The 27,629-nt window shown below is 42.1% G+C and overlaps 2 protein-coding genes across 3 annotated transcripts; one reads left to right on the top strand and one right to left on the bottom strand.

The window, feature by feature from the left end:
• The first annotated feature begins 4,799 nt into the window (after window positions 1–4,799).
• On the top strand, window positions 4,800–23,919 carry LOC119556182 (trithorax group protein osa). Of its 2 annotated transcripts, XM_037868124.1 has the most exons (3): window positions 4,800–5,474; window positions 5,826–10,275; window positions 21,058–23,919. In XM_037868124.1, exons 2-3 carry the CDS (start codon window positions 6,048–6,050, stop codon window positions 21,126–21,128), a joined length of 4,299 nt encoding a protein of 1,432 aa, XP_037724052.1. In that variant the 5' UTR covers window positions 4,800–5,474; window positions 5,826–6,047; the 3' UTR covers window positions 21,129–23,919. The 2 variants fall into 2 exon arrangements, with proteins under 2 accessions (XP_037724052.1, XP_037724051.1); XM_037868123.1 differs by lacking the exon at window positions 21,058–23,919 and having other exon boundaries at window positions 5,826–12,154.
• Window positions 18,451–19,357, bottom strand: LOC119556183 (protamine-like protein 99C). Its single transcript, XM_037868125.1, has 3 exons — window positions 19,096–19,357; window positions 18,667–19,031; window positions 18,451–18,609 (listed from the first exon to the last, which is right to left on the bottom strand). Exons 1-3 carry the CDS (start codon window positions 19,300–19,302, stop codon window positions 18,591–18,593), a joined length of 591 nt encoding a protein of 196 aa, XP_037724053.1. The 5' UTR covers window positions 19,303–19,357; the 3' UTR covers window positions 18,451–18,590.
• Window positions 23,920–27,629: the final 3,710 nt, after the last annotated feature.

Genomic DNA, 27,629 nt, shown 5'->3' on the forward strand with positions numbered 1-27,629 from the left:
AAAAGAGCAATTCTTACTGTGTAATTCACAATTGTCGTGTGAAGAGCAAATACTAGATGGTCGTTTGTATACTTTCATATACCCTATTTTCACAGAGACACGTCCGAAGTCCCTTTGCAAGATGATCCAGAAGTTTTTAGAGTTGTAGATGTTAAAATGTACATATGTATAAGGTTCAGATTTACATACATAGGTACTAAGTAATAATAAAGAACAAAAATTATATTTAGATAAGTATATTAAAATTTTCATTAGAATTTAACGGAAAATGCATAATAATGCATAAGAAGATAATAATATTTAGATTCATTACGGGTTATAACACTCTAAAAGGCATATATAGATATATATACTTATATAATTCAAAGTAAACGGATTTCTACGATTACTACGGTTTGGAAAATGTGTTAGGAGGAATGTCACAGCCCTCTAAATATCTTTTTCCAAAAATTCCAAGCTAAGCTGCTTTTTTAATGCCTTCAAAAATCGGTCTCACACAATACAGAAAAAGTGATGGCGCTGGGCACTGACATCTGTACGCGCTCAATTAAAAAGTCATTAACTGCAGCACACAAGTGCGTTGCACGCAAAGGGACAGACCCAAAACCCGAGCGATAGAAGGACTGTGATTGACACCAGCACGCAAGATCCACCCTCGTTCCTCCCTCCTCCTCCTCCTCGAAGGTATGCCAGATATATCGCCAGATATAGCTGAGATATAGTGCTGCACGCACCTCGCAATTACCCAGTCGGACATCGAGGCCTGCGGTAAAGAAACTCTGCGTAGAATGCCTCAAGTAGCAGGGATGACATTTCCGATTCTACAGGTGGTAGGTAAAAATTCAGGTACTCACTCTGCACTCTTTGTGATTTCTTCACCGTGCTATGCTTGTGCAGGTTTATCATACCTAAGGATATCTATAATTATAATAAACATATCACCGTTAAAAGAAATTAGGATACATTATTTGATTCTTTGAAAATAGAAAAGTCGCCATTGAGGCTCTGGGTTTGATTGTTATGATATAAATCTAAAAGTTACTATAAAAAAAAGATATTTTCTTGAAAATAGAGAAAACCCATCACAGTTTAGAGATTTTCTTTACTAGAAAAACGTAAGTTCAAGAAAATTAAGTCATAAAAAATATGTAGAATTGTTATTTAGGATTTATTAAGTATAACCTATGGTTTCCAAAGTTTTATTTTTATAGTCCCGTGATGATCTTATACTTTATTTATATTATATTTTGTCTTATTTATATGTATTATATTACATTAAAAACATATACTGCTAAAAGTCTACTGTTTTTTGTGTGATAATTAATCCATTATAGGGGTTAATTAACTGCTGCATTCTGCAAGCCGGAAAGTAAAGATGACCTATGTATGTATGTACCTGGGGCTCAAAAGTCCTGCAACTGCAGGTCAACTGTTGCGTGCCCATAAAAATATAAATGTGGCATAAAGCGGGCTAATCCCACTGCAGTCGTCTGGATGCAACAGTTGCATCAGCTTTTGCGTTTTCCTCCAACCTTTTTGCCACCTGCCACTTTTCGCCCTACTTTACTTGCAACATATGCTGACAGCTTGTGCGTACATATATATTTACATATGATTGCCCAAAGGGGAAACAAACGATGGAGGGGTTGGTTTTCAATAAAAACATTTTCATATTTATGAAAGTCACATTATGTGGTCAGAAGGAACTTAGAAGTTTTAATTCAATTACATTTTTGTTCAATGTTTTTGTTTTCAATCCATTTAGAAATAATTTTATTTAAAACTTTTTATAATTTGTTTTTTAATTCAAAAAATATAAAAAAAAACTAGGTAAAGCTAATAAAATTGTGTGTTAATAAATAAAACATTAAAAAAAAATAATATATTAAAAAACCATTTTTTTTATTTTTATAAAAATGTTCCATCTTATAGATCCAAGAAGTATCAGATCCCGTTCGGGATTACAGTCGGCTTCGCTGCCAATCACTCATCGCCATCCATTCTCCCCCTCCTCTTTCACCCACTTTCGTCGTCTTCCTCTTCGCCTTAGTCTTCGTTTTCTTTATTGTTTTATTGTCAGTTTAGGGATTTGACAATTTGCTTGCTGATTTTTTATGACAATCATGTATGTAAATTTCGGGCCTCTCTGTCGCACTCTTTGCCTCTCTCTTGCTCCTCCCCACTCTCCACTACCCCAATCTAAACTCTTCCTCAAGGCCCCACTCACACAGCCCCACATCGGAGTCGTATCTGTGTGTGGCTGTGGATGTGGACGGTATGGATGTATTTGTATCTCGGCTCCATTAGCCCTCGCCTTTTCTCTTACGAGATTTTTAAATACTTTTGGGCCATTCTCAACTGAGTTTGAATCCCAAACCAGATGAACGGCAAAAAACAAAAAAAGAACAACGTGAAAACCGTAGCTACATACTTCCAAATCCAAAGCACAAACCCTTTGCGTCGCTATTTATAGACTAAAAAGTATGCCCGTCGTATGATCACCTATATTTTGGGTAATATGTGTAAGACCTAGAGATTATAATCAGTGATGATCTCGCATGATCTCTTACTTTACAACAAAACTATTCATAATTATATGCTTTTACAAGTCAAGACAAAATTATTTTAGGAAAAACGATTTTAATAACTAATTAATATCTTATCTATAATAAATCTTATCTATATGTTTGTTTTCAATCGAATATAATAATATTTCAAGTATTTATTGTATAGTGGGCATCTTGTAGTCGGCTACTTCGTTCTTTTCAATTTATTATTAGCTCTGTGAGCCCGGCGTAATAAAATTTGGTTTTATTAATTTTTAAGCGCTGAAAACTTTTACGAGACCAGTCGGACGCGTCCCAGAAACTGGGCTAGTAGTGCCAATTGGTTTTGGCCCGGTCCAGTGAGTCAACATCTGACTAATGCGGACTGTGGGAGCCCATTAATAGCTTTTCATATCGAGGCAAATGCTAAAAAAAAAACAAACAATCAAAACTGCAACACAGCTTTAACTTAGGCAAGTATCGATATGGTAATCAATGGATCGCTAAAAGGTCCTCCAAATGAGTTCCGGACTTTTAATCACACGACTAACAATTCCAGAAGCCACATAACAAAAGTTTACGTTTATAGATTTAGAGTTATTTTTGCCTGGTACTATCATCACATTATATGATTATACTCTTGGATTACCTGGTTTACATACTGCTACGAACTTCTATATTTTTATCGGTTATTGTAATTCAAAACATGTGAAAACTTGCGATCCCAAAGAATAATATTTAATTTTTATTGCCTGGCACATACCTATACGAACTTATGTACTTATGGATGTACCTGTAAGTACTGTCAGAAATATATAAGGCCTATAAAGTTTCTTGTAAACAAAGCTCAAAATACAATGCAGAGGTGAGTGCAAAAGTATCTTAAGGCAGGGAGACTTGGCAACAGCCATACTTTTTTAAGGTTGATCTATATCTATATCTATATCTATATCCTTTTTAACTAGTTCCAGACATTGGAGATAAAGGATTTTGGTCGATAGATTTTAGTGATAATATAAAAGTTCTTAAGTTCTTTAAGCCCGAATATGTATCATTATATAAGGTATGGTATTAAAATTAAATAAAAAGTAAATGAACTTCGTGTTGGATGGTTATAATGGTAGCAATAGGATATGATAGTTCGAAAACGAAGGGTTGATCTTTTTTTTGTTTGCAGGAGGAGGGCAAAACTAAATTGCCGCATGCTCTATAGGATCGTAATTCAGACCAAAATCGTAGAGCTCGCCGAAAAGGGTATCAAAAGGAAATGCAAAGGCAGCGCCAGGGCAAAAGCAATAGCAAAGACAAAATCAAATGCAGCGGCGGCAGTGCGCGACAGAGACGGCGACAGCGGCGGTCGCACATACAGACGCACATAAGCGAAACGCCGCCGCGCAGTATATAGCACACACACACACACAGGCACGCATGTGCGTCGACTGCGACGGGCGCGCGCTGCCGGCGTCGCAGCCGGCGCTGCTTCTCTCTCAGTCTCTCGCAGCAGCGCTGCTTTTGGGAGAGCGGAGAGCAGAGAGGCAAAGAAATCTTGCATCTCGCTTTTTAACTAACACTTATGGTTGCTTACGTTTGCCGACACTTACGTTAGAATGTTACGTTACTGTAACTTCAGTTTTTGGGATTTCGGAGTTCCGGAATTGGCACCTTGATGGTGGCGCCAAGGAGCCCAGAGCCCAGCAACCTTTATCAGCTCTTCTTTTGACATCCTTATAAAATCTTTGCGGGTGCAGCCCCCTGCCCCGCTCCAAAACCCTGGTCACCTCAAGCTGGAGGATCGGGATCGGTCCGTCCACCGTGGCCTCGATGGCCACCTTCTCCATCTACACGGAGGCGATCGCCCATCGACGAGGGAGTTGGGGGTGAAGGTCACCGGAGTTTAGTTAATAGACTTAATTATGATACAAGCCATACTTTTTTATGGTGCACCAGTGCAATGCAAAAGCCAAAACAAAAACAACTGTCCGGTCTAGCATGCTTTCCTTTGGGAACGTAAAAGATCGCCTGCCGAGGGAGATTTGGTGTCTCCCGAAACAGAACTATACTACCAGAGAGAGAGAGAGAGAGAGAGAAATTTCTCTTTGCCACTTCGTCGCCACCCCCAGTGCCCCAGTACAAGCCCAGTAGAAACATATCTCACTCGGCAGCTGTTCGTTCGTACTCGTTCGTGCTGCTGCTCGAAACTCAGGTTCAGATACGTTTCGACGAGTTCGTGCACGGCGCTGTCGGTCATTTTTATTTGGAACGCCGGAGCAGACAGAAGGACACGGGTGAAAAAGCGACGAAGCGTGCGAACGGAGTGGAGCGGCTACTTTTAGCGCCCTTTTTTGTTTCATTTTCCCCCGCTCACAAAAGCAACATTTTGGCAACAACATTTCGGCAAACAAATTAAACAAAAAATTTAAAAAACCAAACGAATTAAGAAATCTAAACGCGGGAATATATATATTTGGTGTATTCCGTGATATTTGTGTTCGTAAGCAATTTTTTTCTGTTCTGTTCGGAACCGATCACCCCCGATAAACGATAAACGCGAATTCCAGTGATCTTTTTTGGAAAAGGAGGGCGAAAACCGAGAAGAACTCACCGGTAAAGTGGAGAGTGCGAGAGAGAGTGTGCGTGATCGAGAGAGAGAGAGAGAGAGCATCACATAGCATCGGCATTCTCGCTTCCCTCGCAATTCGCAAACACAAAATTCAAAATTCAAAATTACCCAGCATTCGTTTCGGTTCCGATATTGGTTTCTTCAGTTCGTATTATTTATCGAGTCTGCTGTTGTGTCTTTCTTCGCTGAAGAAAGAGAGAGAGAGAGAGAGCGCGCGAGAGCGGAGCAGCAGCAGGAAAGCAGAAGGAGAAGGAGCAGCAAAGAAGTCCAAGTCCGACGAAGAAGTGCCCAAAGCGAGGCGCAGATAAGTAAGAAACGTAGAAGAAAACCCACAAAGGGATCTTCAGCGAGGATCCTACATTTTTTTCAAGTGTGTGTGTGCTTGTGTGCTCTTGTGAATTCCACAAACAATTGCAGTTGACACTACATAAATACGAAAACTATTGGATTTCACGATCCAAACACCAAATAAAAGTGCCTGGCAACCCAAATGAAATCGAATCAAAGTGAAATGGACACCAAGAACCGTTAGACACCAAAGCTTTTCAAATCTGTGTGCGTGTGTGTGTTTGTTTTTTCTCTTTTTTTTTATATCAACTTCTTGCATTCGAGTAACTTCAAATTAATAATGGCTTAAAAAATAATTCGATTACTTTCAGTAAAAGCAAATTAAAACAAAAAAAACCAACTAAAAATCGCACAAAAAAAAATTGCATACAAAAAACCTAAACAAAACGATCGGCTCAGCAGAGCCAACGAAAACGGAGAAAGAGAGAGGGAAAGAGAGGAAGAGGAGCAGCAGAGGATGCGCCACTAATCCCGGAGAGCGCGAGACATGAGAAGCGGCAGCAGCGGAAGGAGCACGACATATGTAGCGGTCCATGACGAGCATTAAGACCGAGATGCCGCCACTGCACGCGGCAGAGGCGCTCGCCGCCAGCAGTGCCACCGACAGCGGTGGGGGAGGAGGATCAGGAGGAGGATCATCATCAGCAGGAGGAGGAGGAGGAGGAGGAGGTGCGGGCGGACCAGGAGCGGGAGGCTCCGGCGGAGGAGGAGGCGGCGGCGGCAGTGCGCCCGCCACGCCCAATGCCACAATCAGCGCCGCAGCCGACTCCAGTGATAACCAGCCCGGCACCCCGCAACCCCCGCAACAGCAGCAGCAACAGCCGACGCAGCAACAGCTGCAGCAGCCACAAGCACAGCAGCAGCAGGCCATGGGCGGCGGCGATCCCCAGCAGCAGCAGCAACAGCAGCAGGTCACGGGCATCACCCACCAGCCGTACGCCACCCACCACATGTACTCCGCATCCGCCGGACAGCAGCAGCAGCAACAGCAGCAGCAGATGTACGGCGGTCTCTACGGCGGTGACATGCAACAGCAGCAGGGCTATGCCAGCAGCTACATCAACAGCTACGAGCAGTTCTACCAGCAGCAGCAACAGCAGCAGCAGGGCACCACCGACTACGCCTTTGGCGCCGTGGGCGTGGACTATGCCAAGAATGCCGGAGTGCGCTATCATCCCTACCTGCAGACCCCCACCTCGGGGCTGGGCGGCATTCCAACGGGCAGTGCCGCCGGCCAGGAGGAGGCGGGCAGTGCGCCCAGCGCCGTCAGCACCACCACAACGGTGGCCATGAGTCCGCGTGTGGTGAGCAGCAGCTCACCCACGTCGACATCGTCGCACCTCCAGTTGGGCAGCTCCAGTGGCCAGACACCGGGCTCCCCGGGCGGAGCAACTGGCAGTGGTGGTTGCAAGTTGCAGTGCAAGAAGTGCGGCATCCTCACCACCAACGAGTCGGAGCTGCAGGAGCACATAGCCAATGTGCACGGAGAGTCGCCATATGGCAGTAGTGGTTACGCCAGTTCGCCGTACATCAAGGAGGAGATGCCCACGCCACAGCCACCAGGCGTTGGCGGTACCACAGCGGCCAATCCCGGCGAGCTGCTTGACCTGGATTCCCAGAAGATGGTCTACCACCAGCAGCTGCTTCAACAGCAACAACAGCAGCAGCAGCAACAACAACAGCAGCACGATGCGGTCGCCGGCCTTCCGCTGGGCGCTCTGCCAGATCCGCTGCACTCGATGCAGTCCATGCAGCAGCGGGCGCTCCACAGCTGGGAGCAGCAGCCACAGCAGACAGTGGCCTCTGTTGAGGGCCTGCCACCCTACATGCAGCAGGGACTGGGCGTGGGGCTCGGCGTGGGAGTGGGCGTGGGTGTGGGCGTGGACAAGTCGCCCTACTATTCGCCCAAGCAGTCGCCCTACCACCAGTCAGCCGGCGTTGGCGGAGCCACGCTGATCAAGCAGGAGTACGGTGGCCACGGACTGATCAAGTCCGAGTATCCCGATTCGCAGCACTATGTGGACAAGTCCTTTGATCCCACCGGAGCGGGAGGAGGCGGCGCGGAGTTGTGCGCCAGCGTGGCCACCAGTCCGGCGGAGTTTCCGAGCACCACCACCGGTGGTCCGGGGCAGGAGAGCGCGGCGGGTGCGGCGCCAGGAGGCGGATACCGCGGCTTCGAGCCGCCCAGCTCCAGTTCCGTGCTGCCGGCCAACAGCCTGACGGCCAAGGCGGCCACCTGGAAGTCGAACGAGGCGCGTCGCCCCAAGACCTACAACTGCACGGCCTGCAACAAGTGGTTCACCAGTTCGGGCCACCTCAAGCGGCACTACAATACGACGCTGCACAAGAATGCGGTCAAGTCGAGCGGTCAGCCGGATCCAGCCACCTTGCCCATCTCGGCACACCATCATCCCGCCCGCGATCCGGTGACGAAACCCAGTCGCAGGGGCACTGCCGCAGCCGCAGCGGCCGCAGCAGCAGCAGCAGCAGCTGCCGCCTCGGCCAGTGGTCAGCAGCAGCAGCCGCCGCCGCCACCGCCGCCGGCCAATGTGCCACCGCCGGAGCCGCCCAGAAGTCCGCCCGAGTATGGCGGGGGCGGCGGGTTGGGCGTGGGAGCGATGGGCGGCGCTGCCATGTCCCAGTACTCGGCCTCGCCCTCGCCCACCCAGCAGCAGCAGCAGCACCACCTCAACCATCATCAGCAGCAGGCCAATGGCTATGCTAATGGCACCGCCAACGGCTATGGCTACATGCAGCAACAAGTGCAATCCACGACAAACGCTTCACCACAGCACGCTTCCAACAACAACAACCAGCAGCAGCAGCAGCAACAACAACAACACCATCAGCAGCAGCAGCAGATGCCGCAGCACCACAACTCCGTTTTGAACGGTCACCCAAACGGGCTAGCAGGTCCCTCCGCCCCACACAACAACAACAACACCACCCAAATGCCGTCCTCCCAAATGAGGGGCCTGCTGAACGAAACAACAACCACGCCGCCACCAACAACAACAACCCGAGCACCACAAATCACAACAACAACAACAGCAACAACGGCGGCCACCACGGTAGCTATAAAGAGCGAGCAAATGGAGGACAGCAACCACACACATCTCAATCACAATCACAGCCAGGACAGGAGCCACAGCAGCAGCAGCAGCTCAATGGCCACGGAGGAGGCGGAGGAGCTGGAGCTGCGGGATCAGGAGCAGGCGGCGGAAGATCACCTGCATCAGCAGGCGGCGGCGGCCCAGCAATATCTGCTGGCGGCGCGCCACTATCACAGCAGCACGCCCAACACGCTCAGCAGCAGCAGCAGCAGCAGCAGCATCAGCAACACCAATCCCAGCACGCCCAGCAGCAACTCGCCCCATACTATCTACCGGCAGGAGCCGCCGGGAACGGATTTCTCGCGCACCACCCCGCCGCCGCAGCCGCTGCCGCCTATGGGAATGCTGCCGCCTATGGCAATGGACTACAACATGCTGGCTTTGGATATGCCCATGCCCATGCCCACGCTCATGCACAGCAATATGCTGCAGTGCAGCAGCACCAGCACCACGCCGCTAGCTACTACCATCACCACCAGTATGCCGGACACTATGCAGCCGCAGCAGCAGCAGCTGGTGCACCATTACCACCAGGCGGTGCTCCACCCGCACCATCATCAGTTGGAGGAGCAGCACCACCAGCGCCAGGAGGAGGACCAGCATCATCAGCAGCAGCAGCAGCGGGAGCTTCACCAACTGGATCAGCAGCAGCAGCAGGCGTTAATCCTGGCGGACAGTTTGCCGCACAGCAGCAGTTCGCCCACCAGCAGCTCCCCGCCGCCCACCATGGCCATGCCCATGCCCATGCCGCTCACCACCATCACAGCGCCGCAGCTGCTGCCGCTGCAGCCGCCGCCGCCGCACATCACCAGCACCATGCCCATGCCGCCCACCATGCACATGCCCATCATGCCGCCGCCGCCGCAATGCTACCAGCAGCTGCAGCCGCTGGACCCCACAATGAGCTATCACACTATTATTGGTAGTAGTGGCGCCACGGCGGAGGCAACGGGCGGCGGTGCCTACGGCAATCAGATCACCACCAGCGATGGCCAGATCCTTCAGCTGATGCCCGCCTCGCTGTTCGCGCCCTATGCCCCGATCTCGCCGTACTCGGTGGCCGCCCAGCGGTCGCCGCAGGAGGGCGATTTGCCGCCCGTGCATACGCTCACCACGGCGCTGCATGCCCATCAGCAGGGCGGGCAGCAGGAGGCGCAAACCCCAACGCTGACGGTGCTCTCGACACCCTACTCGCCCACGGTGAGCAGTTCGCGGGCCACTCCCGCGCTGGAGATGGACATGGCCACGCTGATGCAGCACCAGCAGGACTACGAGATGGAGCAGTATCAGCAGCTGCAGCACCAGCAATTGGAGCAACTGCAGCAGCACCAGCAACAGCAGCAGCAGCAGCACCATCAGCAGCAACAACAGCAGCAGCAGCAGCAGCAACTGGAGCAGCAGCAACAGATCCTGGCCGATCAGGCCCAATCCCTGGCCCAGCAGCCGTTGGCCAAGAAGCGACGAGGAGGAGGAGGTGGTGGTGGAAATGCCACACCATCGACGACGAAGCGACGGCGGAACAGCAGCGTGGGATCAACGTCGCCGCACTCGACCACCCTGCCCTCCGGACGGATCAAGTGTCTGGAGTGCGACAAGGAGTTCACCAAGAACTGCTACCTCACGCAGCACAACAAGAGCTTCCACTCCGGTGAGTACCCGTTCCGCTGCCAGAAGTGCGGCAAGCGCTTCCAGAGCGAGGATGTCTACACCACGCATCTGGGTCGCCATCGCACCCAGGACAAGCCGCACAAGTGCGAGCTGTGCCCCAAGCAGTTCCATCACAAGACCGATCTGCGCCGACACGTGGAGGCCATCCACACGGGGCTGAAGCAGCACATGTGCGACATTTGCGAGAAGGGCTTCTGCCGCAAGGATCATCTGCGCAAGCATCTCGAGACGCACAATCGGCCGCGGGTGGTGGGCAAAAAGTCTGCCGCGGCAGCGGCCGCCGCAGCAGCAGCAGCAGCCACTGCCTCGTTGGGATTGGGAGGAGGTGGAGCAGGAGGAGGAGGAGGTGTTGTTCCGGCCGTTGGCACCATCAAGGCGGCCTTTGCCCGCTCGCTGACGGTGACGACAGCCGTGAGCGAATCGGGAGTGACAGCTTCTGCTCCTGCTCCTGCCCTCGCTCTCGGCCAGGCTGTCAATCCGGGTCTCAATCCCAGTCTCAGTCTGAAGCGGCACATTGACGATGTGGCCGCCGACGATGACAGCCTGCTGGAGGAGGACGAGGATGAGATGGAGATGCTGGAGGAGGAGGAGGAGGAGGAGCTCGGCGATCACCACCACATGATCATCAAGAGCGAGTTCGTGGAGGAGGAGTTTCAGATGATCGAGAAGAGCATAGAGTTGTACTGAGTTGAGACATGTGGCATGAGGATGAGGATGAGCAGGCGCGGATCTGGTTTTTGAAATGCTCCTGGGCTTTGGGCAAGAGGATTAGAGAGGGTCAAAGGATCAGAGGGCAACTGAGCGCGGCTTGGACTGCGGGCGCAGTGCGAGCGGCTCTGCAGTTGAGTGTCCTGTCGAGTCAGCCAGACGATGAAACACTTTAAAGTGTTCCGAATACATTTTTAACCAGAATTTAGCCAGCTCGTTGAGAAAACACGCTTTATCGCATGGCAGGCAATATAACTCGAGGTTTATTTTATTTCTGTTTTTATTTGGGTAAACACAAACGATCGCAAAGCCGCAGCATTTCAATAACTTAGACAGCCTGGTAACCAGAAATGCCACCACCCAATGTAACCCATATACCCAAATCCATTCCTGTAACATGTATTGAGTTTGCCATAATGTGTGAAACGATTGAAAAGACAGACACAGACAGAATTCCTAATTGTTGTAGCAGCAAATTATTTAATTTTATTTGTATGTTAAAATTGTATTATTATTATTTGTACTTTAACTATTATGATAACGATGCTTATGTGTAAAGCCTTATTTGTATGTATTGTGTAACCTAAACCATCAAGTATACCTCAGCAACAGCAGTCCAAGAAACGCTTAAAATCAGGGCGCCCCCATATATATATAATATATATATATATATGTTTATACATATTCCATTTTACTTATGTAAACACCTAGTTTTAGTTATTTTTTTTGTCTTATTTTAATTTGTAACTTGTTTAGTTATTATTTGATTATTTGATTATTGATTATATTTTGTAATCGAGAGAAAGAACCACAAGAAATGCCATATACACGATATGTAAACTAAAAATCAGCAACTATATGCCAATTGATATATACTATATCTAGTTACTAGACAAACGCATATATACCCACATATATATATCCTCAGCACACATATATATATATATGCTAGCCTTAAAAACGCCAAATTGTCATAGCAAAGGAAAGAAGAACTCAAGAAAATGCGAAATCAGGGATATTATTATGTTTCTAAGCCACAAAAAACAAGCGCACGCAATCGCGTATTATTATTATACCCATTTATATTTATTACGATTAGTTGCCCCCTAACTTATGTTCCAACCAATAAAACCAATTGTAATTATTTAAAATCTTCATTTTATCCCCATCGCATCCCCCCACATTCCTCTACACACACACACACACTCGAAACTTGTTTGTAATTATTTTTTTTATTTTAATTGTTAACCAATTTAACGCTTTCCCCCTTGGCACGCCTACAATTTTTTTTAAATGACAAATATAAACAAAACCAAAAAAAAGTGAAAATTACGCAAATTATGTTTTTATTTATGATTATTTCTTTATTTTTCAGTTTGGGATTGAAATGTGGTGTTTTTTTTTACCATGTTGGATTCTTTAATTTTGCAGACCTTGTTCCTTTTCGACCAGAGTTTTTCTTTTGGCCTCGCCTTGACAACCCAAAAGCCATAAACTTTTGAATAAATGTATGTGTTTTTGCTCTTTTCCCTTTTTTTTTGTTTTTTCTTAATTATTTTTGTAGAAATTCATTGTTGTTTCTGTTGTTCTTCGCTGCTAGTTCCGAAGAAATTACGTGCGTGTCTTTAATATTTATTTTTCGATGCCGTTTTTCTTCTCTCTGTTTTCTGTGTTTTTTCGTATCTGTGTTTTCTGATTCAGTTGTTGAGGTTCAGTTTGAGTTTGAGTTTGAGTTTGAGAATCCGAATTCGGAGTTCGGCTGAGATAGAGACTTTGTTGTTTTGTTTGAGGCTCAATTTTTGCGAAGAAAGAGGCGAAGCAGAAGCAGAAAGCAGGGAGTTGGAATGAGAACGAGGGACAAGCGAGAGACATGTGTAGATACAAAGATACGCGTCGCTTGTGTGTGGCAACTGGCTTCCCAGCGGGCCCAAGGATCCTCGGGACAAAGGATTCCGATTCCGATGCCGTTGGCTCTCCATTGATTTCGCCATCCTTACAATGTGTTCTCCAGAACGGCTGCCATCTGAGATCTCTGGGTTTTTGCAGCGTGCAAACATCGCGCCAACACATGTTCAAGTATCTTTTGCTCGGCATTCCCTCCTTTTTCGCCCCGGGGGCGAAGAGATACGGATTCGCAGGGAATGGAAACCTAGGGGGTGCAAATAGACGCATAGATATATGCACATACGTACATAAGTAGCTAAGCAGACGCTAGAACAGCAGAGAAATGTGGTCCTCAATCTGCGGCATTGCAGTCAGATAATTAACATTTCGTCTTAAGATTATGTAACACCCTTCTTAGGAAAAATCTATTTGTCGTACAATTTCTTTGAATTTATTTAATACACATTTAATGGTTCTCTTCTTATACATTTTAATAGTTCTTCTTTTTGTAGTAAAATAGATTGTCTTATTATTTTTTGGAGATACCTTTATATTCTTCAAAAGTATTTGAAATTCTTCTATATCTAAGTTGTTTTTTTATTTATTTACAAATACCGTTTTTAAAATCAATATACGTTTGAAATTTTATAACACAAACCACCATAGTTAGAAACCTTTTTAGTGGAAGAATCATGTTTTGAATAATTTTAATTTCCCATATCTTAGAGGATAGAAGAACGTTTTGCTAAAATTTTAAAACTAAGTAACCTGTGTTAACCCTTAGTAGATATGTATTTAAGGAAGTTCTTTTTAGAAATAGTGAAATTAGATCAAAATACTGACTAACCCCTAGTCTCTATAGGGTTTTGGCGACTTAGGATCTCAAGAAGAGGGACCTTACGAGGGGTATTGCATAAGAAAACACAAGTATTTCGAATGTAAAAGGAGCCTAACCTTTTGAATAGCATACTATTGAATTAGTTCCAATGATTGGCGCCTGGTCCCTGTCTCTATAGGGATTCGCAGCTTGGGATCTGAAGAGGTGGCTCTAAGTTTGCCGGCTTTGTGGCGGGCTTTTGAAAAGATTTTTGGGGGCTGCGCTTGCGCGACACTCGAGGCAAAAAAAAAAAAAAGGCAAAGGCAAAAGCAGCGGCAACAACAACACCAGTTGCGGCAGCAGCAACAATTGTGGCTATGTCATCATAACGCCGCCGTTCCCCCTTCTCTCCCTCCTCTTCTTGTGGTATGGTATATCTGTGTCTCTCGCCCTGCACATGTATCTGTGTATCTTCTACTCGGTTTTCGGTGCCCGTGCGTTTCTTACTTTTTTGTTTGTTGAACATAAAAACTGGTTTCCTGTACATATGCTCATCCAGCAACAAACCATCTGTAATTTTAATTTTTCGGCAAGATGTTGCGCTCTGTTGCTGCCTCCCTCTTTCGTCGTTTCTATCTGCCTCTTTCCTCTTTTTCGTATTCGTATTCGTTTTCGTTTTCTTGTATTTTTTCGGCAGAGATTTTGATCGGTTATCCAGGTAGAAATTGTCTACCTTTGTATCCGTGTGTCCATATGTGTGTGTATCTTGTAGATACACTCGTTCCCTAAAAAAAAAAAGACAGTAGATCGTTCTATCTCCCTCGCACACGACAGTGTAATCCTTGAAATGTGCTCGTCGTTCTCTCTGCCTCCTTTTGTGCTGTTCTTTCCGTTGCCTCTGCGCCTGTTTCTCCCGATTCTTCAGATTCAGATGTGTATATATGTTTGTGCACATATGTACAGCGTTAGCACTTACCATGATTCATAGTTATACACACACAGATCGCTCGAAAGGAAAGAATCTTCCTGCAAAGAGCAAAATGTAAAAAAAAAAAATATATATCTTTTCTATATAGACCGAAAAACTTCGGGGACAATACACAATAGGTTCGCCTTGACAGGCTTTTGTGTCTTTGTTTTGGAGGAGGAAACAGGAGAAGAAGGAGGAGGAGGAGGAGAAGAAAGAGATTGGGGATGGGGAATAGAGGAAGGGCACTATTCAAAAGAGAGACAACCGAAAGTTGTGCTATATGATCGATGTGCAAATTCGGCATTCTTCCTCTTCTTTCTGCACTTTGAAGACCAGTCTTTCAGCCCCCCCCCCCCCCCAATTCTTCCCACACATTCTTCAACGAACATGTGTGATCTGCTCACTTTACTTCCTTGGCTCTTTCCTTTTCGCCGACTGTGTTTACTTTCTGGGATTGGGATTGGGATTGGATTTGGATTTGGTTGGGTTCCCCCGCGCATAACTGTTCTTTTGTATTTGCTGTTCTCAGGGTCAGCCCCCCACCTCCATTCTCCATTCTCCTTTCTCCATCTCCCTTCTGAATTCCTCACTTTCTGAGTCCTGTCCATCTAAAAAAAAAAAACAGAAGCCATGGGCTCTGAACAAATATCTTGGGGTTTTGGTAAACAAAAATAGTCATCATTCTCTTTAGATCTGTAAATATAAATATTTTCTATGGTTACAAAATGATATATGAGATATGGTTATGGTTTTCAGTAAAAATGTAGTAAAACCTATGTAAAGTCCATATTTAAACTTAATCATTTAGGTTTTGCTATAAAAACTCGAATGCTATGCAATATATATGTATTATCCTTATAAACGTTAGTAACTTCAGTATTTTTGGGGGTAAAAATCCCCCTTTGTTTATTGTCAACTGCTCGTGCCTAATTTCGCATCTCAAATGGGTTAAATTGGCGCTGTCAGCGGGTCATGACTCTCTTGACATCTAACACAGGAACTCAATCAAATTAGCCCCGCTGAAAAATGGAATTTATCCCAGAAGCCCCAACTCCTGCTGCGAAATTTTCCTCTTTTCTGGGGAAGTGTAAAATTGTCCATAATTTTTTTCTTTTTTTAGATTTTCCCTCCATTTGACTTTGGCTTAGAGACCGAGAAATTTCTTTTTTAATTACCAAACATTTGACAGCATCCTAAAATGCTTATTGTGTTCCATATATATATACACACACACAAAATAAAAGGCTCACACGCACACAGGCACACACCTTCTTGGCTGTTGCTAACCATTTCTGGCTTTCAATTCGGGCATGTGTGCGAGCGCTAGAAGAAACCAACCCCCGAGAGCTAAGGCCATAGATATTTGATTTCCGAAATTCAATGACAAACGGCAAGAACAACAACAGCCAGCGCAACTCGAAGGCCAAGACCAAGATGACAGGATAGCATGGCGGCCGCATCATCATCGGCATCATTATCATTATCATTATCATTATCGTCTCGGCTCAGCTCGGCTCAACATTGTTTCGAGCATCTGCCATGTCTGGCCAAGATTCCGAACGTCTGTCTAGAACCTTAATTACGCCGCTTGGAAAATGGCCAGATACACATAGATACCTATAGATACAAACGAATGATTCTATAATATATGGAATCTATGGGTAGTCCCACCACAGAATACAAATGTTGGAGAGGAAAGGAATCGCCAAGTGCACAATCCCATTCTTTAAAATGGTATACCCATATTCGAGGGAAGTCTACAATTTACCATCTGAACTGGAACCATATTTGAGTAAAGTTTTTATTAATCATCTAAAAAAATATTTTAAATATTTAGTACTAAAATTTCAAACTACTAATGATCCAATCCTCATGATTAAGAAAAAAACCACTAATGAGCTGACCATTCATCAAATATTATTATAATATATTTTTTATTGTTGTTATCTGTTGCGTATTATTTTTTTGTGTGCTAACATCTGCATAAGATTTGCGTATTGCCAAAGTTCAAGCCATAATACCCTTATATACACTGAAAGCAATAGTTCTAATGATAGGTTTATTCCCGGAATTAGAATTTCTTGCTGGCAATCTCCTAATAAATTTATTTAAAATATTTTATAATAAATATTTTTTAAATTTTTTTATAGATTATATATACAGGGATAGTATTTGGATAGGGATAGTATTTGTGTAGGAAACACGTATATTCTTATATGTTAATACTTAGATACATTTTACTGCGAAATAATAGATTTCGAATGTGACATTATGTATTATAATATATACACTTCCTTCATCCTGTTTGATCCTTTGGGGATCCTTTAACCATCTCATTCCGAGTCGATCTACTGCTAACTGTATATCGTTTATCCGCAGTGGGCACTCAAAACAAAAGACTTAGGCAACGAACTTGCTAACGAACCTCGAGTCCTCTCCACAAAAGTATGCGATGAACGGCGGGCCAGGGGGACGAGGTGTCGAACTTTGGGGCATTTCAAAATTCAAAATGATATATGCGGAGCAGGGGGCGGGGCTGGATGGGCGGGGCAGTGGTGCTGCCGCATGGCAAAAAAAAAAAAAAAAAAAAAAAAAAAAACGAGGAGCGTCACAGCGCACAGCTGCGTCAAGCGAAAAAAAAAAAAAAAAAACTCGTCGTTGCCCAGAAATTGTTGCTACATTTCGAAGCTTCACTTCATGTGTGTGTCCTAATTCCAATTCAACCGAAATTTTGTCTCACAATCAGTTAGAAACAGAAAAAAAGAAATACGACATAAAGAAGTAAAGTAAAACAAAATAAATCTTTTTGAGCCCCGCGAAACGAAGCAGCGACTGAGTTTCAACCAAAATACCACTAAACTATAGCCAAAACTTTTATTTTTTTTTTATACTTTGTGCCTTGTTGCTGTCGGCGCTTTATCCGATTTTGTGTTGTTGCTGCTGCTCTCGTCTCTTTTCGTATTTTTTATGACGAGTTTCCGCTAATTGCTGATGCGCTGCAGATTAACTGAAGCCCGGCGATCCGGCCACAAAAATCAAGCCGGCTAAGATAAATGGCCGCAGAATAGAGACATTGTGGGAGGGGGTGGGGGGTGTTTGGGGCGAGGGGTTGGTTTTGGGATAGAAGCGGCCACATTGCATGACTCCAACTCCAAAAGTTACACGGCTGGATTATTTCGAGCAGAGGGGCAGCTAAATTAAGAAGCCGTATTAGCCTTAATTATAAGTATAATAGATGGAGCTAGAAGAGACCAGCGTTTTAGATACCCCTATAGACGATATCTCTTGGACTCACCAATAAAAATATCTGTAAGGCCAAATCAGGATTCCAAAATTATTAGAATCTCCTCTTTCTGCCCTAAATATCAGTTTCTTTGGTGCCATAATGCCAATAGAGGTCCAAAAGAGGAATGTCATACCTCGTTGGACTCGTAGCTTAATTTCCAATATTTTGGCATTCAAACCTGGAAATTTTTGATTTTTGCCATTTGTTTGCAAAAATAGATGATGTAACCCCTTACAAAAAATGAGAAAATTGGCCAAAAATTAAATTTTCCTTAAAGTGATGCGGATCGTTAGCATATTTAGCAAGCTGCTCAAAACTGTCGGTCTTTTTACTGTGCGCCTTGATTTGACTAAACCACGATCGAAAAGCCGCAAAAAAGAAGTGTATTTTTGACCAAAATCAAAAGCCCATTTTTAGGACCTAAAAATACACTACAAAATAGTATTTTTGATGGAACTAAACTTCGGGTTTGCGAAGACAAGTTCCTTAATTGTTTTATATATTTATACGCTAATCCGTGTGCGCTGCCGGTTAATCTTCTTGTTTTGTAAATATATTTTTGGTAATAGATAAGATATTGTTCGCTTCAAATTTACACATATTAATACGGCTGAAATTGAATAGTGTTTCCTATCCAGTCCTCACAACCCTGAAAAAAGGGAAGATATTATTGCTTGTGTAAGGATTTACATTTAGACACCTTTACCCAAGCGGACTCTCATATTGTTGGCGCTGGTTTCCATGCAGACGGCACCAAAGACGAGTTCCTTTGTTTAGTAGATCATTCGCCTTCAAATGGTTGTTCTTCCTCTGAAACTTGCGCATGAAATGCATAAAGGCTACGGCGGAGCCCAGACGACTTGGGTCGAGGGTCTTCAGCACAAGGCTGGGTCTCTTATTGATGGACTTGGATTTGGATGGCTTCCCTTTCTTCTTGTTCTTGGACTCCCGCTCACGGGCACTGGGAGAGCGAACTGGGCAGCATTTCACCCGCTCAGATTTACCGGGGTTTTCCCCTTGGGACTGGTTCTCAAGCTCCTGAGGAGCACTTTTTGTAACGGTCACAGGATCCTATTAACTCACGTTTGTTAGTAATTGGTAGATATTATTTAAAATTAAGATATTTCCTACTTACCATGTTTTTAAAGAGTTCTTTTTCTTTAAGGGTCAACTGATTCCACTGCCTGGCTCCGAAACGTACCATGTCCTTTGGGGAAAGCCCGCAGAACATCTTCTTGTACTCCATTAAGAAGTTAAGGTAGCCATTGTTTGTCATGCGCGCTACCTTCTGGAACTTATATACAGGGGCTTGAATATCATTTCTAGGTTTTGTTCCGTCCATAGTTTATTTTTGTACGAATCTAAAATTTTGTTCTTACTCGATACTGTCGACACTGGGTTATGAATGCGAATACTGATTCTGACTGAGAAGCTATTCTCCCAGCTGTCTAGGATAGTTTTTTTAAATCTTAAAAAAGGCTACTGTGAAATTGTTTACTATTTAATTGTCAGCCCTTAAAACTCCGTGTTTTGGATGGCATAGTAGTTCGTAGTTTAATTTCCAATCCATTGGCCATCAGACCTGGAAATTTTTAATTTCTGCCAATTTTCGCAAAAAAAGGTGATGTAACCTCTTACAAAAATGCGAAAATGGGCCAAAAAATAAATTTTCCTTAAAGTGATGGGGATCGTTAGCATATCTAGAAAGCTGCTCAAAACAGTCGACCTTTTTACTGTACGCCTTGATTTGGCCAAATTACGATTAAAAAACCTCAGGGAAAAATAGTACTTTTGACTATAATCACAATTCCAATTTTTCGCTTTACAAAAATTGGTGTTTTGGATGCCATAATAGAACTAAAGGTCCAAACGATGAATGTCATACCTCGTTGGATTCGTAGCTTAATTTCCAATATTTTGGCATTCAAACCTGGAAATCTTTGATTTTTGCCATTTTTCGCAAAAATAGATGATGTAACCCCTTACAAAAAATGTGAAAACGGGTCAAAAAATAAATTTTCCTTAAAGTGATGGGGATCGTTAGCATATCTAGAAAGCTGCTCAAAACAGTCGATCCTTTTGCTGTAAGCCTTGATTTGGAGACACTACGATTGAAAAACCTATAAAAATATGAGTATTTTTGAATAAAAATGAATCTCATTTTTCCGTATGTCAATCTACATATGTAGATTGCAACAAGTAAACCAAATCCTGTATTTAACTGATAACTCTTGATATCTCTCCAGAGATCGATCAACGCATGCACCCGCATATTATAACACATAGATCTAGGTCTGTCTTTAATCAGAAATCTCCGACCTCTAGCCCATTTCGCACGGTGTATAATCTAAGCCTTGGTGTGACGCATACACACATCCGAGGTGTAAGAAGAAGACGGCCGAGCCGAAATTAAAAAAGAGGAAAAAAAAAACATAAAGGCGTTCCCCTTGTTGTTGTCGATTTTGTGGATTGTGGGCCACAGAAACCGAAACAGAAACAGAAACAGAAACGGAGAAGAAACAACAAAGCGAGCGATGAAGAAGCAGAATCATACGAATTATAAGAATTACGCCGAAACCGAATCGGGGAGTAGATGAAAGGAGAGGCGGGAAGAAATCGGAGGAGCAGGAATAGGGGAAAAGAGCAACATCTTAGATATCAGATTATAGAGTTTTGGCCTTATGGCTAATAATTCCCGGGGGGTGCGAGCGAGATCGCTGTGGGACTGTGGAACTGGGACCCGAGTGTGCATATAAGCATAATGAGTTAAAATTGGATTAGAGATTTATTGGATTTGATTTCGGTGTGATTCCTTTATATCAAGTCTTACATTGAACCTGAAACTGGACTACCCCGAACCCAGATTTCGATTCTGATCCCAATCCACAGCTGCAGTCACAGATCCATATACAGAGATACAGATACTAAATACTAATAAAACTGAAACCGAAACAGATGTTTCAAAAGTCGTACACTTGACACTGACTAATTGGCCAAGTTGAGCTTTCGGCTTGACCTTTTCTCCCCCAAAACACCTGGCATTAATCTCCCAGTAACTAACTAACCCATCGATCCCCTCACTTTCGTTCCATTGCAGCATCCAGGAGGCATCTCAAATCGAATCCATCGATGTATTCAGCGAACGCCCAGAGACGGATCAAAATTTAAATGAATTGAATAATTTCGGACAACCCGCGAACTCGGGCCTTTGGCCAGGACATTAAGGAAGGAGCAAAGGATGGATGTAATACCCTTGGAATATACACATCAATTGGAATAAAAAAAAAACCCCCCAACCCCGATCATCTTTATAAAAATGGACTTCAGGATCTCCCCCCTCCAATAAATGTTAGTTTTTTTTACATATTAGTGCAATAATTCAGTGAGTTTTTTTTCGAAAGATGTACTAAGGATCCCCTTAATCTCCTTAGTGTAAATCTATTCAGTTATATATAAAACGCTTAACAAAAGAAGTACGTATGATCTTGAGTACTTTTAGCCCTTTTAAACCAACACCATAACTACAAATACACTTGCATTCATTAAGCTGTACATACAAAAAGGTTCAAGGACTAAAATTTGGTAAGGATAATGAAGAAGCAGCTGAAAATTGTCTCCTATATCAACATTGTGCATATCATTTATTGGGCAAACGGAAAAAAAAAACAATAATTAAACTTAAATAGCAAAAGGTTAAAAGCAGGAGAGGCAATACTTTTAGTTGAAATTGAATTGAATTGAATTGGAACGCATTTCATCCGTCAGTTGGGAGTGTTTACTGTGCAATATAATGTATTTTTTTTTTTATGGAAATGTTAAGGACGAAACTTAGCGATAGCAAAAGAACCACAAAGGATTACCTCGGCAGAACCGCTCAGAAAGTAATAGAAATCTACCTCGTTAGCAATAAAATGATAATTAAAGAAAGTACATGTGCAAGTCAGCAGAAATATATTTTAGTTTTAGTTCGAATCTTAATTTGGAAAGAAAGAAAAAACGAACAAATCGAAGAAAATGTCAACTAATTATACGTAAAACTAAAACAAATAACTTTAAATGTAATTGTTTATATGCTATTTATACACACCTATATATTATATACGAAGGATACTTCTAGGCTTAATGAAACTGGATCGCCACGCCCCCTCACCCCCGGCCGCCCATTCCCCCCACCCCCACGAGTTGCGTCATTGTCATCAGTTTAAATTTGAATCTTTACAGTTTGGCCAGCTACCATAAATTTGTTGCTCATATGACAAGGCAACCACGCCCACTCAAAAAACACCCCCCATCCCCCGGGGGGCGGTGGCCCAAGGTGAAAGGGGCGGCGATCAAAGGGGGTCACCTACTCCTGTGTATGTACCAATCCCCCTCAATTTATTTCAACAACGAAAATCCAATTGAGAAACTAGAATCAAGAGACAAGTGATTTCGATGGTCCTGCAAGGAAATAATCCTGAATCCCTAATAAACCAATAATTGCTATTGATATTTGTCTGCTAGTTCTGATAAATCCCATGCCTAACATGAAGTTTTAATCTTTAAATGATCATAACCCTTCATACCTTTCATTATCCCAAAGTTAAGAATCCATCTTGCAGGACTAATACTTTTTTCGGTTCACCGATTGTATTTTCCCCTCCCTGTTTGTGTTTAGAATTATACGTGAATATAGCAGTTTTTTTTTTGGTCTTATAGCAGAACCCCTAAGCAATACTTGATGCAGGCAACTCTTTGGTTCGGATTATAACGACTCTTTCGATCTAAGCTAAATGCAATTTCTTGAGAGGAAACACAAAGAGAGGAACTAAAAAACATATTTGAATTATGTAGCAACTACATGTTAAATTTTAGCAATTAATTATTAAAACAAAAGGGAGCACAAAACCCGCATGGAACTTACAAATTATACACACATATACGAATATGATGATCGGGTATATATTTAAAGGAAATTTTTAAGCAGCACCAAGTGAAAAATAAACACTGAAACCGCCAAAGAGTTTATAGGAAAAGTCTAACAATCGCCAAATGCATGATATGTATGTATATATGGGTAGTGCTTCTACAAACCGAAAACCTTTTCCAAAATAAGAATTTCTATTCAATAGGAAATATTAATTTTTTGCTTGTCAAAATGTTTTCAAGAACCATAAACTCTTATTTTTTACCATAGAACTTATAACTCAATTTCCTACAGTAACCTATAAACTTATTAATTATTTTACTATAAAATAAAACAATATTTTGGAAATCTGTTCGGTTTGTGAAAGTATTACCTGTGTGTAGTAGTAATTTGAAAAAAAAAACAAAATAAGAAGTAAAAACTCCAATAATTCGACATGGAACCGTGTACCTATTTCTCCACCAGCAAATACACACAAAAAAAAACCAGAAACATCAAAGCACACAGATAAAGGTCTATTAAAATCAGAATCGTAGGCGATAATAACCAATTATTTTTTGTGTATGTTGTGTGTGCGTGCATTGATATTTGTACATTTTTACAAACCTATAGCCACTTCAGATGCAACCGCAACAGGCCAACAAATCTCAAGAGAACCCAACTTGTATCAGGAATTTTAACAAAAAAAAAAGATTTTATATAATAAAAGTTAGGAAAACTCAATGTTACATATATATATTGATATATATGTGTGTGTGTGTGTGTTCTCTAATAAGCACATCTCAATGTACCCCAAAATCGAATCGGAACCCAAGTTGTAGTCCGAATATCTGCAACCAAATGAATTTATGCACTAAAATCGCAAGCAGTGAAAACGAAAATTATCTCTATATATGTATCTCTATAATAAACCTGTACATACATTTATGTGTACATACATATAAACGACGGGTCTCCCCTCACCACCCCCTGTACCCAAAATGGAGAATCGAAATTGTCAAGCCAAGAAATTATTGGTAGCAAACTAACATGACACATGACAGAAAAAATGAATTTTTTTGAACCGAAATAAAGAATGTAAACTACAGTTTTATAGTTTTACTGGGCCAACTGGAGGGGATTTAAACAGTGAACCATTTTATGATAATGAACCAAATACATTTACACGGATAAAACTACTTGAATTTTTATAATTTTAAGATTTACTTATAAAAAAGTTTTTATTAACTATTTTTATAATTTACAAAAAATCTTTACAACCAAGCAAAGTTATATTTTTTACGTGTTAGTATCATCTATTTGTTTTAGTGTACACTGGCAGATATATTTATAACTGGTACAGTTTGTAATCAGAATATTTCCAAAAAATTTTTACATCAGAGCCGGATGTTCCAAATTCATTCTACAATTTTTTATTTATATTATATAAAATACATTTTTTATAAATTTCAAAAATAATATTTTTAAAACATTTTAATTTGATAATTACAATTTTGAAAGCATAATTCTTATGTCTTTATTTTATAATTAAAATTTTGAGGCCATTAATTTAGTACCTAATTTCTAAACCATCAATTGTATCGCCGATTTCTCCAAGTGTAGATTCACGTACTTCAAACGCAGCAGGTACAAGGGGTCGGGTTCGATTACAGGGGATGGGAAAATAAAGGAAAAGTCTGGGGCGGAATCACGCAGACCGTGTCCAACTAAAAGGCGCCGTGCATCATTTGGAATGACGCCATCGATGCCGGGGAAGTGAAATCAACAGGTAATGGCGACGGCCCGACCGCCAAGAGTTTTCCGAGCTCGGAAAATCTACGGCGAACGGGGATTGATAAACGCAGAACGAAGGCACTTGCACTGGTTGCACTTTGTAATGGTGAAAATGCCTGTAGTAGAGCCAAAATCAGGTGGGCTGGACGGAAACATGCGTTTATGCGTGGCCAATTCGCGAAGTTTGCACCTCAAGAATATCTGAATATGTGTAAAAAATCAAATGAATATCCTCTATGTTTTCAAGCTTGAGTTTTTATTTTTGTAGTATGTGTTTGCATTACAAATGGCTTCCTTAATATCTTATGATATTGAAAATCAAACCATATAAGATAAATTTCTAGTGATTTTTGAAATATATACGCGCCGGAGTTGGGCAATGTTTATTTTTCCATGTATATAACAAGGATATATTTCTAAATAGCTCATATTATTGTTATTCGTCTTATTTAGGTTTTAAGTTGTATCTCAATTAATCCTTACTACATTTGCCCCATTTCTACATAGCTATCAAAGATAAATTGTGATCTATTATAGCTTGATCATGATTTATACCATCGCATAAACGCCCTGCAATTACACCGAAAATAATGGCTCAAGGACACCCGAGAGAATAGTTTCTCTTTCCACCATTCTAAGTCGCTGTTAGTCTGTCATATGGCTGTAATTTATTGTACCATACCATAGCATACCATACCATACCATACCATACCATACAATACCAAATTATTGCGAGTCCCGTGTGGGAAGAACAAGGAGAACAGAAGACAGGATTTCGTTGCACCACAGCAGCGCCTCTCTACACCCGGAGAAAAACTTTATAACAATATTAAATATAATTTGTAATTAACCATTTGCTTAAAGTGGTTCCATATAAGAAATGGCAATACTAAATGTTAGTCTAAGACGATAACTTTATACCTTTGTTTCTTATGTATTTTTAATTTATATTTTTACAGATTGTTTCTCTCTGTGTGCACTTAATCCAGTGGAAAATCAAGAAAAATAATGGCATTTCAGGTAAAGCCGGTAACGCAGCCTGAAAACCGATTCATGTTCATGTCCGTTTTCCATTGTCCAAATGATTTTTGAGTTTGTGTGGGGGTGTGGGCCAGTCGTTTGATTGAACAATCCGATTTGGTTGCATTCGCTGCAGTCTGCAGTCTGCAGTCCCGCTGGAAAATGGGAAAATCAGGGAGTGGGATGCGGAAAGTGGAAAGTCACAAGGCAATCGAAATTGAGGCGGGTCAGGAAGATGAGCGCAGATGCGCAGACGAGTGAAAGTCGAAAAATCTTCAAGGCAGGTCCAGCGATCGGTAGAATTTCCCACCCTTTAAAACCTTGTTAAAATCGAAATTTTTTTTATTTTACTAGAGATTATCACTCCTGTAAGTAGGCAACACATTTTGAGAGTAGCAATCTTTTGAAAGCTAGTGACATTTAGCTATATTTACAAGCATTTTCCCATATTCTAAACATTTTTGAAGTTTTTGGATGCGGGAAAAATGTAAAAACATTTAAAGCTACGATTAAAAGCTGCTTAAACTCATACCAAACACACTCGCATTCCAAGGCAAACACCGCCGATTCTGATGGTTGTGCAAATATCAGATGAGAATTTTTCGATTTTGTGTTGAAAATTGAGGGGTATATTGGGCAGATATATTACAAACTATTTACAACATTTTATAGATAAAAATGTTTGTGATTTTCAAAACAAACGTTAATGATTTAACTAATTTAGTAATCTAGTTTAATGTTTTTTATTTTTTTGAATACAACCACAAAAAATATTTTTTAAATGATTAAAACGAGTAGAATTCTCAATGGTATATAGATATATTATTGCATAGAATTTCTTACTTGTATTTTAAAGTCTTACTTTGGTATTCACCAATATGTTATTACTTATTAATTTTTTTGATATATATATTAATATTTTATTATACAACCAAATATTTTTATTTAGGTTCCACTAAAAATGTAAATGGACTATGTTAAAGTTTATAAGTACATATACTTGAAGGCATTATTATTATTATACTGTTTATTGAAATGTATCTTCTGGAAACCAGAGTAAGCCTTCCAAACATACGAGTATCCGAAATTTCGGGTTAAGTAAACGAGGCAAAGTGGAATCTATCTGTTGGGGGCACGGAAGACGAGACCTTGAAGGCTGAAAGCCCCCAGGACAGGAGCATCCAACCATTACGGCCACCGAGCACCACCCACCACCCACCACCCACCGCCCAATGCCGACCCCTTGGTCAGAGCCTGATGCTTCCGCTTTGAATAAAACGCATTTTTCAAAAGTGCCAATGTGTGTGTGCATGAATAATGTAAATATATATATATATATTTGTGCGTATACAAGGACAGCCACATGTGTGTGCCTATGTGCTGTCACTGTGGGCGTTTTTGGGCAGTTGGGCAAACTCCACCCACCCACCACCCCCCCTAAAAACCCCTCTAAAAAACCCCACTCCTAACTTCTGACTGAGCCAATATTGAAACTTTCCACTATACAACGCCAGCACACACACACAATTCAAATTTGCCATGTGTGTGGTAACAGGATTTATGCACCGAGAAAAATTGGTAGGTTCTTTGAAAAAAAAATGAAAATATTTAGAAACCATAACAATAATTAAAATGGGAAATTATATCTTTAACTGTAATAAAGAGTAGTCTTTGAAAGCAATACGTTTGTATATTTTATAATATATTTTATAGTATTGTAATAGATTAAGACCTCTTTCCTTGGAATTTGTTTTAAAATTATTTTCTTTTTTTATTTATTAAACCATATTATATTTTTCATTACATTTAGAACATTGCAGTGTACGGTTTACAACTTCTTACCTACACATTTATTTATTTTTTTGCTATACAAATATTTGTTTTATCAAGCCTATGTTTTAATTACCTTTATATATTTCTTGATATTACCTATAATATTTAATTAAATATATCCCTAAAGATTTGAAGCA

Source organism: Drosophila subpulchrella, chromosome X, assembly GCF_014743375.2.
Source record: "Drosophila subpulchrella strain 33 F10 #4 breed RU33 chromosome X, RU_Dsub_v1.1 Primary Assembly, whole genome shotgun sequence".
NCBI lineage: Eukaryota > Metazoa > Arthropoda > Insecta > Diptera > Drosophilidae > Drosophila > Drosophila subpulchrella.

Excerpts from the sequence above, each read along its gene's own strand:
- LOC119556182 (XM_037868123.1), top strand. The coding sequence starts at position 6,048 with ATGACGAGCATTAAGACCGAGATGCCGCCACTGCACGCGGCAGAGGCG.
- LOC119556183 (XM_037868125.1), bottom strand. The coding sequence starts at position 19,302 with ATGGACGGAACAAAACCTAGAAATGATATTCAAGCCCCTGTATATAAG. Across the intron at positions 19,032-19,095 it reads AAGAACTCTTTAAAAACATG|GATCCTGTGACCGTTACAAA; the intron begins GTAAGTAGGAAA and ends GTGAGTTAATAG.